The 13,990-nt window shown below is 37.7% G+C and overlaps 1 protein-coding gene across 9 annotated transcripts in view; it reads left to right on the forward strand.

Annotated features, from left to right (window-relative positions):
• Positions 1–13,990, forward strand: part of TMEM164 (transmembrane protein 164) — a 339,420-nt gene that overhangs the window by 63,107 nt on the left and 262,323 nt on the right. For all 9 annotated transcript variants that reach the window (XM_050776565.1, XM_050776571.1, XM_050776567.1 and 6 more), the window contains one exon: positions 1,189–1,238. In XM_050776565.1, the coding sequence (XP_050632522.1) occupies positions 1,189–1,238 (50 nt within the window). The remainder of the gene's footprint in view (positions 1–1,188; positions 1,239–13,990) is intronic.

Raw genomic sequence — 13,990 nt, forward strand, 5'->3', positions numbered from 1 at the left:
TTCATGCAGGCGTCTTTCCTTATAGTGATTTTTCTTGTAATACCCTTTTCTTCTAAATATGGGCTCTGAGAGAACAGAAGAACCACATACTAAAGAACATACAAGTGACAAAGCCAACAAGTCCATAATACAGATATCCTGTATTAATAAGAGCTCTCAGCAATATAGGGACACATGTCAACGATTTCTAAACCACACCATTCAGTCACTACAGGCGAAGAAACTCCACAAACATGAGTTTCATTCCTTTGTCAATCCTCAGTTCTGCTGAATGTTTTTGACTCCTGTAGTAGTTCAGTCCAAGGGCAAAAATTCAGGATCTCAGGCTACCAGGAGTGATTCAATCTCCTGGGACATTTGTGAAACATGAGGATTCCTGGAGTCCCATGCTTGGGGAATCAGAATTCTTAATGGGGGAACCCAGGAATTTGTATGTTTTACAAGCTCTGCATAGGACTTTTTTGTTCCTCTTGATGGTTGAGCACCACTGCATGGGGGAAGGTCAAACTGCCACAGCTGCAGGGTTCCAAAGGCTGTAATCTGGACCTATGTCACACCAGGTATCAGGGAACTGATTTGTCTATTAGGACAAGGTTCTTTTTGTTTGGTTTTACCTGGGAGGAGAATGGAAGAGTAAAACCACCTAGGCATGTTTAGAAATAAAAGAATCAATCAAAGGGAGGCTTGGAACCTGGGAGTGGCAGTTTGATAGGGTTGCCAGCTAAAATAAATACAGGACAAATTTATACTAAAACTATTCCTTGTTTATCTTCAATTAGAATGTAACTGGGCATCCTGTATTTTTATTTGCTAAATTTGGCAATGTTGAGTATTGATAAACCTACCTTCTCCCATGGGAGGCAAACCAGATGGCATGTGTGTGCATGTTCCATGCTCAGAATCTATTTTTACCTGCCCTGGGTTAAGTTTAAGACTGACTACTTGTGTCATCTTGAAACTGAAGCATTGAAATACTGAGTCTTCTCACCCTCCTTCTCCCTTTCTCATGTGCACACACACACACACATGCATGCATGCAAGCACAAACACGTACCTGTTGCCTTTAAAATTTTTTCTGTTACATTATTGTGTTAGAGTTTTGGTTACTTTTTGTTATTGTTCAAGTAACATTGTCTCAGTCTGTCTGGCATTTTTTCTTGCTAACCATTCTTAATTCTTCAATTGCAGATCTTTCTCCTGGCCTGCCCTCCATGTCGGGGAGCTATCGTCGTCTTCAAGTAAGAGAAAATTGACTTTTGCTCTGTTGCTCTTCAGAGTGTTTTTGTCTGTTTGCTAACAAGACTGATAATGCATTGCTGTGAATACCTTGGAACTGTACCATTTTGTCTCTGCACTTCCCAAAGGGATAAAGGTCTGTGAGGGCCTACTGAAACAGGGAAATACTGTGTGTCGAGACCTGGTTTTTGTCAAGCCCTGTCAAATCCTTTTTAGCAAATCCTTCCAGTAGCGGATGTATGGCCAAGGCATGCTCCCTTGGAAGGTTGCTGCCCGGCTAAAATTTCTCTTGAGAGCATGCTAGGGGCCAGACAGCTTCCTTTCTCTGAAGAATCTTTGCTTTGTGAGCCTACTGCTCCACTGAGCATATGGTTCTTCACATTGAAGGGCATTGTTCTTATGTTTTTATGGGTTCTTCCCCCTAAAGTGCAAATTAAAGTGAGGAGAGAAAAATACCCACTATTACAAGTTCGGACTTTCATAAAAATAGCAAGCATCAAATCTATTAAAGTATATTGCAGGCAAATAGCGTTTCTCTGAAGGCAGGTTTATTTAAATGAAATTATCAAGAGTCCTGGAACCCTCATTTTAACCGTGAATTGTGACCACCTTGCTTATCAAACCTTTTATTAGAGTTGCTAATGAGAAGCTAAATCGACTGAATTAATTTCATCTCTTTTCTCCTTCCCTGACCCCGGTTCTGGAGATGTTCTTGAGCAGTGAAATGGCCGCAAGCCAGAGGAAGGGAACAGGAAATAAAGAGCCCAGCAGATTCTTGGATAATTGAGAGTGGTGTAAATGGCTTTCTGATTTACTTAAGTCATTAAAGTGTTAGGTAGGGGAAAATGGACCCAATTTTCTGCTTCAAATAGCTCCTTGAAATAGCCACTTAGTCTCTTGCCTTAGGTGAGTAACTTTCAGCTGCGTGAGGGATAATGGATCCTGATTTCATGTATTTCTTACTTGAACAGCTCCTAAGGGAAAGGGGTATTTAACCCTGTTTTCCTCCCTTGATTTTCCAAAATGAGCTCAATTATTCAGTGTAATGTTTTAAAAGTAACATTTGTTGGTTCTATTTCATTATGAAAGTAACAATTCTCATTATGGAAAACACAGGGACACATAAGGAAGAAACATCATCCATCCCTAATCCAAGCACCAAGAGATAATTTTGCTTATTACCTTTTTTTTCTTAATAAGCAGAGATCATATTGTATATTGAGGTGTTTACTGTATCTTTTCTAAATTTAACTTGGTTTATAGATACATTCATATACGTGTGTAAATCATAAATATGATTACTGGATTTTTTTTTTTTTTGGTAGTGGTCCTTTCTTTTCCCTTTTTTCCTTCAGCTCCTAGTTCTACCTTTCCACACTATCCCTTTGTATTACCAAAACAGTATGTATCTTTTCACATTTTTCTCCATGTGCATAGATACACACACACATACACACAAATTTTGGAATGCTTTGTTGTTCATTGTTTGTTTTACAGAAATAGAATATTATATATACTTTAATATATCTTGCTTTTTCATTCTGCCATATGTCATAGAAATGTATCACAGTCTATTGATGTAGCTCTTATTCTTTTATAATGTTGTAAAATATTTCATCAATGCACAATGATTTATTTAGCCATTCCCCTATTAGTGAACATTTACTTTCTTTGCACGTTTCTGCCATTACATTCAATGCTGAAATCAACATGATTTTGTATACACCCTTATGTACTGTTGCTTTCAGTTTAGATATAGATGTAGGTAGAGGTATATAGGTATATATGAATGTTGAAACATATATTTATGTTAATAGATGTCACCATATTGATTTACAAAAACAGGCTGTTGTACTACACTGTTTGCTTTTGTATATAATATGTGAGATTATTATTTTCTTCGTATCCCTATCAGCAGTAGGTGTTATGGTTCTTTTGTAATTTTGACAACCTAATGGATGCAGTTTCTTGGCTACTAGTGAGTTTCAGTATTATCTCAATTTTTTGTCCAATTAAATTTGTTCCTTATTCATATCATCTGCACATTTTCCTATGGGTTATTTATATTTTTCTTAATTTCTAAGACCTCTTTGTATATTTTAGATTTTAGCCCTTTGTTTATCATCGTTGTTACAGATATCTTTCCCAAATATGTTTATATTGACTTTGTTTGTTTTTCTTTTTAATTATTTTTTTAGTAGAGACAGTGTTTCACTACGTTGGCCAGGCTGGTCTTGAACTACTGACCTCAAGTGATCTGCCCGTCTCAGCCTCCCAAAGTGCTGGGATTACAGACATTAGCCACTGCGCCCAACCTATATTGACTTTGTTGATGGAATATATTTCCATGTAATTGTTTGCATTTTTATATCCAAATATGACTCTTACATAGCTTCTGAATTTCGAGTCTTGGTTAAGATAGTTTTCTTGAAGATAGGTAACCAGTTGTATTGGAATAATATATTAAATTATCCCTATTTTACCCTGTGATCTCTTTGCAGCTATTAAATGTTTTATATGCTGGGATCTACTTACGGATTCTCTATTCTGTTTCTTCTATTTGTCTATTCATGTACCCAAATCATACAGATTTGATTACATTAGGCTTTAAAAAACATTTTTCTGGGGCTGGGCACGGCGGCTTACACTGTAATCCCAGCGCTTTGGGAGGCTGAGGCGGGCGGATCACTTGAGGTCAGGAGTTCGAGACCAGCCTGGCTAACATAGTGAAACCCCATCTCTACTAAAAATACAAAAATTAGCCAGGCGTGGTGGCACACGCCTGTAATCCCAGCTACTCGTGAGGCTGAGGCAGGAGAATCACTTGAACCCAGGAGGCGGAGGTTGTAGTGAGCCAGGATTGTGCCACTGCTCTGCAGCCCAGGGAAACAGAGTGAGACTCTGTATCAAAAGAAAAAAAATTCTTGGCTATTTGTTGTCACTTGTTCATACACACAGATTTTAAGATCACTTATATTCACCTACCTTTCTCAAATACTAGTGGAATTCTAATGAGAATTGCCTTAAGTATATATTTCAATTTTTAAATTATATGGCTCCTTTTATCTAAGAAATGGTATTTCTTTCCATCTGTTCACATCATATGTGTTTCAATTAGATTTATCTTTTTCTTCCTATCTGCTCTATGCCTTTCTTGATGCATTTATTCCTCAAGAATTAACAGCTTTTCTGCTGGGTACAGTGGCTCATGCCTATAATCCTGGCACTTTGGGATGCTAAGGTGGGCATATTGCTTGAGCTTAGGAGTTTGAGACCATCCTGGACAACATGGTGAAATCTTGTCTCTACCCCACCACCAAAAAAAAGAATAAAAAAAGAAAAAGAATTAACAACATTCCCTCTCTCCCCCAACCACCCCGTAATGAATGGAATATTTTTCCCCTTTCTGTTCCTAAGTGCTTTTTGCTAGAGTAGGAAAAGATTGTTGATTTTAAAAAATATCTTATATCTGGCTATATTACCAAATTCTCTTGTTCTTGTAAATTTTATTTTAGTTTTATCTGTTCTTTTCCTTAGTCATATCAGTTATTTCATTTTCTTATTGCATTTGCTAGAAATTCAGAGTTAAATAAAAATTGTGCTGATGGGTTACTCTTGCCTAAAACTGATTTTAAATGGAAATATTTTCTGTGTTCCTTCATATTTGCTGTTGGTGTTTGTTAAATAGTCTATTATACTTAAGTAGTTTTCACATTTATGTAGAGATTTTAAAATATTTATTTATTTAGACAGTGTCTTGCTTTGCTGCTAGGATGGTCTTGATCTCCTGACTTGAAGCAATTCTCCTGCCTCGGCCTCCCAAAGAGCTGGGATTACAGGTGTGAGCCACTGTGCCCAGCCAATATTTTTTAAAAGAAGGAAGGGTAGCTGTGTTTTATCTAATGCTTTTTCTACATCTGTTGATCATGTGGGATTTTTTCATTTAAATTTTTGATACAATAAATTACATTGATAGATTTTCTGGTTTTGAACTACTCTTACATTGAAATACACCCTGCTGATAATAGTATATTATTATTTTGATACATTGCTGTATTCTATTGTCAATATTTTGTTTAGAATCTTGCTTCAATATTCCCGAGATTAGAGTCATGTTTTTCTTAGTGCTCTTTTCTTCAAGTTTAAGGATTGAGGCCAGGTGTGGTGGCTCACGCCTGCAATCCCAACACTTTGAGAGGCTGAGTTAGAAGGATTGCTTGAGGCCAGGAGCTCGGGACCAGCCTGGACAACATATCAGGACTTTGTCTCTACAAAAAAAAAAAAAAAAATTAAAATTAAAATTAACAGGGCATGCTAATGTGTGCCTATAGTCCCAACTACTTGAGAGGCTGAGGCAGGAGGATCACTTGAGCCCAGGAGTTGGAGGCTGCAGTGAGCTATGATTGTGCAGCTGAACTGCAACTTGGGCTGCAGAGCAAGACTCCATCTTTAAAAAAAAAACAAGTTTAAGGATTAAAGTTATGGTGGCTATGTAAAATATACTGCAGAATGTTCCTTCTTTTTCTCTTGCCTGGAATACTTTAATTACCGTTAGAAATTGTATATCCTGACTGGGCGTGGTGGCAGGTACCTGTAATCCCAGCACTTTGGGAGGCTGAGGCGGTCAGACCACCTGAGGTCAGGAGTTCAAGACCAGTCTGACCAACGTGGTGAAACCCTTTCTCTACTAAAAATACAAAAATTAGCTGGGCGTGGTGGTGGGTGCCTGTAATCCCAGCTACTTGAGAGGCTGAGGGAGGAGAATCACTTGAACTTGGGAGGCGGAGGTTGCAGTGAGATGAGATCTCACCACTGCACTCCAGCCTGGGCGACAGAGACTCTGTCTCAAAATAAACAAACAAACAAACAAACAAATAAATAAATAAATAATGTATCCTTTAAAGGTAAGATAAAACTTATCTGTGAAGCCATCTGATCTTGGTGCCATTTTTCAATGGGTAGACCCTTAATCACCTTTCTGATGTGTTCTGTGGTAAGCTATTCAAACGTTTTTGGGTCAATTTTGGTCGTTTGTGTTTTGCTAGGAAATTATCTATTTCTTCTAAATTTTCAAATTTGTTGCCAAATATTTAGTTGAGCATGTAATATCCTCTTACTTTATAATTTAAAAGTATCTCCTCATCTGTAGTCATGTGTTTTTTCTTGGACTTGATCTTGTCTGTTTTTGTGTTTTCTCCTCTATATATTAATCAGGTTAATAAGCACTTACCTGTTTTTGGTTGCTACATAGAACCGTGTTTTCAATTTATTTATTCTTTCTTATTTATTTTTTTTCTACTTAATTTTCAGCTTTTATCTTCATTAATTCCCTCTTCTGTTTTTTTTCTTATTCTCTCAAGGACAAGGACAAGTATTTATTCCTTATTTATTTACTGTCTTTTTTCCCCCAGTTTTTCTTCTAGATCCAAGGGTTACATGTGCAGGTTTGTTACAAGGGTATGTTGCATGATGCTGAGGTTTGGGGCATGACTGAACCTGTCACTCAGGTAGTGACAAGCCTAGCACTCAATAGGTAGTTTTTCAGCCCTTGTCATCTTCCTTGCCTCCCCTCTCTTGTAGTCACCATTGTTTGTTGTTTTTTTTTTTTTTTTTTTTTTTTGGACAATTTCTCACTCTGGTGCCCGGGCTGGAGTGCAGTGGTGAGAACGCAACTTACTATAGCCTCGACCTCTTGGGCTCAAGTGATCCTCCTGCCTCAGCCTCTGACGTAGCTGGGACTACAGGCACTAGCCATGACACCTAGCTAGCTAATTATTTTAGTTTTTGTAGAGATGGGGTCTTTCCATGTTGCCCAGGCTGGTCTCAGACTCCTGGGCTCAAGCAGTTCTGCCACTTCAGCCTCCCGAAGAGTTGGGATTACGGGCATGAGCTACTATGCCTGGCTTGTTTTTCCTATCTTTATGTCTGTATATCCAACGTTTAGCTTCCATTCACAAGTGAGAACATGTGGTATTTGATTTTCTGTTTCTGTGTTAGTTAGGTGAGGGTAATGGCCTCCAGCTGCATCCATGCTGCTGCAAAGGGCATCATTTCATTCTTTTTATGGCTGCATACTATTCCGTGGTATACATGTACCATATTTTCTTTATCCAGTCCACCAGTGATGGGCATCTAGATTGATTCCATGTCTTTACTATTGTCAGTAGTGCTGCGATGAATATCTGGGTACATGTGTCTTGGTAGAATGATTTGTTTTCCTTTGGGTATATACCCAGTAATGGGATTGCTGGGTTGAGCAGTAGTTCTACTTTTAGTTCTTTGAGAACTCTCCACCCTGCTTTCCACAGTGGATATAAACTAATTTACATTACCATCAACAGTGTATATGCATTCCTTTTTCTCTACAGCCCCACCAGCATCTGTTATTTTTCAAGTTTTTAGTAATAGCCATTCTGATTGGTGTGAGATGATACCTCATTTTTGTTGTTGTTGTTCTTTGAGACAGAATCTTGCTCTGTTGCCCAGGCTGGAGTACAGTGGCCTGATCTCAGCTCACTGCAAACTCCTCCTCCTGGGTTCAAGTGATTCTGCTGCCTCAGCCTCTCAAGTAGCTGGGACTACAGACACGTGTCACCATGCCTGGCTCATTTTTATATTTTTAGTAGAGATGAGGTTTTACCATGTTGGCCAGGCTGGTCTTGAACTCCTGACCTCAGGTGATCTGCCCACCTCAGCCTCTCAAAGTGGTGGGATTACAAGCATGAGCCACCATGCTTGGGTTCATTGTGGTTTGATTTGCATTTCTCTAACTATTAGTGATAAGAGATTTTTTTCATATGCTTGTTGGCTGCTTGTATGCCTTCTTTAGAGAAGTGTCTGTTCACGTCCTTTGCCCACTTTTTAGTCAGGTCATTTGTTTTTTGCTTGTTGATTTAAGTTTCTTATAGATTTGGGTTATTAGATCTTTGTCAGATGAATAATTTGTGATTTTTTTTTCCCGTTCTGTATATTGTCTGTTTACTCTGCTGATAGTTTCTTTTGCTGTGCAGAAGCTCTTTAGTTTAATTAGGTCCCACTTGTCAATTTTTGTTTTTTTTTAGTTGCTTTTGAGGACTTAGCTATAAATTCCTTGCCAAGGCCAATGTCAAGAAGGTATTTTCTGGGTTTTCTTCTAGGATTTTTATAGTTTGAGATCTTACATTTAAATCTTTAATTCATCTTGAGTTAATTTTTGTATATCGTGATAGGAAGGAGTGCAGTTTCATTCTTCTGCACATGTATAGCGAGTTTTCTCAGCACCATTTATTTAATAGGGAGTTCTTTCCCCATTGTTTACTTTTCTTGACTTTGCTGAACATCACATAGTTGTAGGTGTATGGCTTTATTTCTGTGTTCTCTATCCTATTCCTTTAGTCTTTGTTTTTGTACCAGTACGACGCTGTTTTGGTTACTATAGCCTTGTAGTATAGTTTGAAGTCAGGTAATGTGCCTCTGGGTTTGTTCTTTTTGCTTAGGATTGCTTTGGCTATTTGGGCTGTTTTTTTGGTTATGTATGAATTTTAGAATAGTTTTTTCTAGTTATGTGAAGAATGACTTTGGTAGTTTGATAGGAATAGCATTGAATCTGTAGATTGCTTCAGGTAGTATGGCCATTTGAACGATGTTGATTATTCTAATCCATGAGAATCTAATATTTTTCCATTTGTTTGTGTCAACTGTGATTTCTTTTAACAGTGTTTTGTATTTATCCTTGTAAAGATCTTTCATCTCCTTGGCTGGATGTATTCCTAGGCATTTTATTTTTTTTGCAGCTATTGTAAATGGGATTACATTCTTGATTTGGTTCTCAGCTTGAATGTTACTGGTGTATAGAAATGCTACTGATTTTTTTTTTTTTTTTTTTTTGAGACGGAGTCTCGCTCTGTCGCCCAGGCTGGAGTGCAGTGGCCGGATCTCAACTCACTGCAAGCTCCGCCTCCCGGGTTCCCGCCATTCTCCTGCCTCAGCCTCCCGAGTAGCTGGGACCACAGGCGCCGCCACCTCGCCCGGCAAATTTTTTGTGTTTTTAGTAGAGACGGGGTTTCGCGGTGTTAGCCAGGATGGTCTCTATCTCCTGACCTTGTGATCCGCCCGTCTCGGCCTCCCAAAGTGCTGGGATTACAGGCTTGAGCCACCGCGCCCGGCTTGCTACTGATTTTTTTTATATGATTTTGTTATCCTGAAACTTTATTGAAGTCATTTATCAGTTCTAGGAGCCTTTTGTTGGAGTCTTTAGGGTTTTCTAGGAATAGAATTATATCATCAGTGAAGAGAGATAGTTTGAATTCTTCTTTTCCTATTTGCATGCCTTTTATTTATTCCTCTTGCCTGATTTCTCTGGCTAAGCCTTCCGGTACTATGTTGAATAGGAATGGTGAGAGTGGGCATCCTTGTCTTGTTCTAGATCTCAAGGGGAATGCGTCCAGCTTTTGCTCATTCAGTATGATATTGGCTGTGGGTTTTTCTTAGATTACTCTTATTATTTTGAGGTATATTCTTTCAATGTTTAGCTTGTTGAAGGTTTTTATCATGAAGGGAAGTTGGATTATATAAAAAACCTTTTTCTTTGACTATTGAGATGATCATATGGTCCTTGTTTTAAATTCTGTTTATGTGTCGAATCACATTTACTGATTTGCATATGTTGAACCAACTTTGCATCCCAGGAATGAAGCCTACTTGATTTTGGCGAATTAACTATTTGATGTGCTGCTGGATTCAGTTTGCTAGTATTTTGTTGAGAATTTTTGCTTCTATGTAGTTTTCTTTTTTCATTGCGTCTTTGCCAGATTTTGGTATCAAGGTGATGCTTGCTTTGTAGCATGATTTAAGGAGGAGTCTCTCCTCCTTGATTTTTTTTTTTTTTTTTTGTAATAGTAAGATTGATTGGTACCGGCTCTTTCTTCTTTATCCATCTGATAGAATTTAGCTCTGAATCTGTCTGGTCCATGGCTTTTTTTGGTTGGTAGGTTTTCTTTTTTTTAAATTACTGATTCAATTTCAGAACTCGTTATTTGTTCAAGTGTCAGTTTCTTCCTGATTCATTCTTGGGAGGTTGTGTATTTCTAGGAATCCATCCATTTTCTCTAGATTTTCTAATTTGTGGGCATAGAAGTGTTCATAGTAGTCTCTGAGGTTCTTTTATATTTTTGGGGGATCAGTTGTAATGTCACATTTGTCATCTCTGTGGTTATTTGGGTCTTCTCTGTTTTTTCTTTGTTGATCTAGGTATCAATTTATAGATCTTGTATATCCTTTCAAATAACCAACCTTTTTTTATTGATCCTTGGTATGGATTGTTTGAGTTTCAGTTTCATTCAGTTCTGCTCTGGTTTTAGTTATATCTTTTCTTCTTGCTTTGGAGTTAGTTCTTGTTTTCTAGTTCCTCTAGGTACAACTTTAGCTTGCTAATTTGAGGTCTTTCTAACTTCTTGATGTAGGCATTTAGCACTGTAAATTTTCCTCTTAATACTGTTTTTGCTGCATCCTATAGATTTTCATATGTTGTTTCTATGTTCTCATTAATGTCAAAGAATTTTTTGATTTCTGCCTTAATTTTATGGTTTATCCCCAAATCATTCAGGAACAAGTTATTTAATTTCCAAGTAATTGGGTCTTCTTGGTATTGACTTCTATTTTTATTCCACTGTGGAACAAGAGTATGCTTGGAATGATTTCAAGCTTTTTGAATTTATTGAGACTTCCTTTATGGCCAAACATATGTTTGATCTTAGAGTATGTCCCGTGTGCAGATGAGAAGAATGTTTATTCTGTGATTGTTGGGTGGACTATTCTGTAGATGTCTATTAGGTCCAATTGGTCAACTGTCAAATTTAAGTCCAGAATTTCTTTGTTCATTTTCTGATTTGATGATCTGTCTTACACCATAGTGGAGTATTGAAATCCCCATTATTATTGTGTGGCTATCTAAGTCTTTTTGTAGGTTTCAAAGTATGTGTTTTATGAATTTGGGTGCTCCAATGTTGGGTGCATATATATTTAGGATAGTTAAGTCTCCTTGTTGAATTGAAGCCTTGACCATTATGTAATACTCTTATTTGTCCTTTTTTACTGTTTTTGGTTTGCAGTCTTTTTATCTGATGTAAGAATACCGACTCCTATTCTTTTTTGTTTTTCATTTGCATGATAGATTTTTCTCCATCCCATTACTTTGAGCCTATGGGTGCCATCACATGTGAGATGCTTCTCTTGAAGATAGCAGGTAGTTAGGTCTTGGTTGTTTTTATCCATCTTGCCACTCTGTGCCCTTTCAGTGGACATTTAGACTGTTTACATTCAACGTTAATATCGATATATGAGGTTTTGTTCCTTTCATGGTGTTGTTAATTGGTTGCTTTGTAGTCTCGATTGTGTAGTTGCTTTTTGGAGTCTATGAGCTATGTTCTTAAATGTGTTTTTGTGGTGGCAGGTATTGTTCTTTTGTTCCCATGTTTAGAACTCCCTTAAGGAGCTCTTCTAAGGCTGGTTTAGTGGTAACGAATTCCCTTCGCATTTGCTTGTCTAGAAAAGATTTTATTTCTCCTTCTCTTATGAAGCTTAGTTTGGTGGGATATGAAATTCTTGCTTGGAATTTCTTTTTTCTAAGGATGCTGAAAATAGGCCCCCAGTCTCTTCTGGCTTGTAAGGATTCTGCTGAGAAGTCTGCTGTTAGCCTGGCGGGATTCGCTTTGTAAGTGATCTGACCCTTTTCTCTAGCTGCCTTTAAGATTTTTTTCTTTTTCATTGACCTTGGAAAGTCTGATGACTGTGTGTCTTGTGGATGGTTATCTTATATAGTATCTTGCAGGAGTTCTCTGAATTTCTTTAATTTGCATGTTGTCCTCTCTAACAAGATCAGATAAATTTTCATGAACTCTTATCCTCAAATATGTTTTCCAAGTTGCTCACTGGGTTTCCTTCTCTCTCAGGAATGCCAGTGAGTCTTAGGTTTGGTCTTATTACATAATCCCATATATCTTGAAACTTTTGCTCATTTTTAAAAATTCTTTTTTCTTTATTCTTGTCCGACAGGGTTAATTCGTAGGACCATTCTTTGAGCTCTGAAATTCTTTCCTCAGCTTGGTCTAGTCTGTTGTTAATGCTTCCAATTGTATTTGGAAACTTCTGTAGTGAAGTTTTTCAATTCCAGCAGTTCTGTTTGGCTCTTTCTTAAAGTGGCTATGTTGTCTTTTAACTCTTGGATCATTTTACTGGCTTTCTTGGATTGGGTTTCAACTTTCTCTGGAGTCTCACTGAGCTTCCTTGCCATCCAGATTCTGAATTCTGTGTATGCCCTTTCAGACATTTCAGTCTGGTTAGGATCCATTGCTGTGGAGCTAGTGCGATCCTTTGGATCATCACATTTTAAAATTAAACTTTAGGTTGGGTGCAGTGGCTCACACCTGTAATCCCAGCACTTTGGGAGGCAGGAGGATCACCTGAGGTCAGGAATTCGAGACCAGCCTGGCCAACATGGTGAAACCCCCGTCTCTACTAAAAATACAAAAAATTAGCTGGGCATGGTGGCGGGCTCCTGTAATCCCAGCTACTCAGGAGGCTAAGGCAGGAGAATTGCTTGAACCCAGGAGACAGAGGTTACAGTGAGCCCAGATTGCGCCATTGCACTCCGGCCTAGGCAACAATAGCGAAACTTTGTCTCAAAAAATAAAATTAAATTAAACTTTATATATTTTGAGATAAGTATATAATATGAGGAGATTGCAAAAAGTTCATAGAACATGGAATTAAAGATAAAGATAAAAATTATAAACTTCATTTCTCAACATAAGCTCCATGAACGTCAATTTAATTCATTCCTAAAGAACGCAATTTAATTCATCCCTAGAGAACCGAGGGTACTGGGAATGTAACTTTGTCAATGCATTCTTTTTTACATTATTAACTGAAGATAAATGAGGGCCTTTAAGATATATTTTTTTTAAGTTTAAGAAACAAAGAGAAGTCAGAAAGAGCCATATCAGGACTTTGAGGTGATTGCCTAATCATTTCCTACCGAAACTCTCACAGAATTGCCTTTGTTTGATGAGAGGAATGAGCAGGAGCATTTTCCTGGTCAAGAAGTATTCCCCGGTGAAGCTTTCCTGGGCATTTTTTCACTAAAACTTTGGCTGACTTTTTATCAAAACACTATCATAATTAAGTAGGTGTTACAGTCCTTTGACTCTCAAAAAAATCAACAAGCAAAATGTGTTGAGCATCCCCAAAACCTGCTGTCATGACCTTTGCTCTTGACCGGACCACTTTCAATGCTTGGTAGATATTGCTGTGATTGTGCTTTGTCTTCAGGATCATGTTCCATCTCCTGTTGTAATTCTTTGAAGACATGCTTCAGGATCTTTATCCCACCTCTTTAAAATTTCCATTGAAAGCTCAATTCTCATCTTCAGCTGATCTGGGTGCAATTTTGGCACCCATGATCTGGAAAGTTTACTCATCTTTAAGTTTTCAGTCAGAATTGTGTAAGCTGAGCCAATTGAGATGTCTATGGTGTTGGCTATCATTTCTGCCATTAATCATTTGTCTTTAATTATGAAATGAACAAGATACAAATTGATGTAGGTGGTCTGCCACTGCAGGCTTCATCATCAACATCTCAGCCTTTCTTAAAATGAGTTATCCTATAAACTGCTGATTTTTTCAGGGCATTGTCTCTGTAAACTTTTTATAAAGCATAAATGATTTCACCATCCTTCCACCGAAGCTTCACTATAAATTTGATGTTTGTTCTTGCTTC

This window comes from Macaca thibetana, chromosome X, assembly GCF_024542745.1.
Source record: "Macaca thibetana thibetana isolate TM-01 chromosome X, ASM2454274v1, whole genome shotgun sequence".
Lineage (NCBI taxonomy): Eukaryota > Metazoa > Chordata > Mammalia > Primates > Cercopithecidae > Macaca > Macaca thibetana.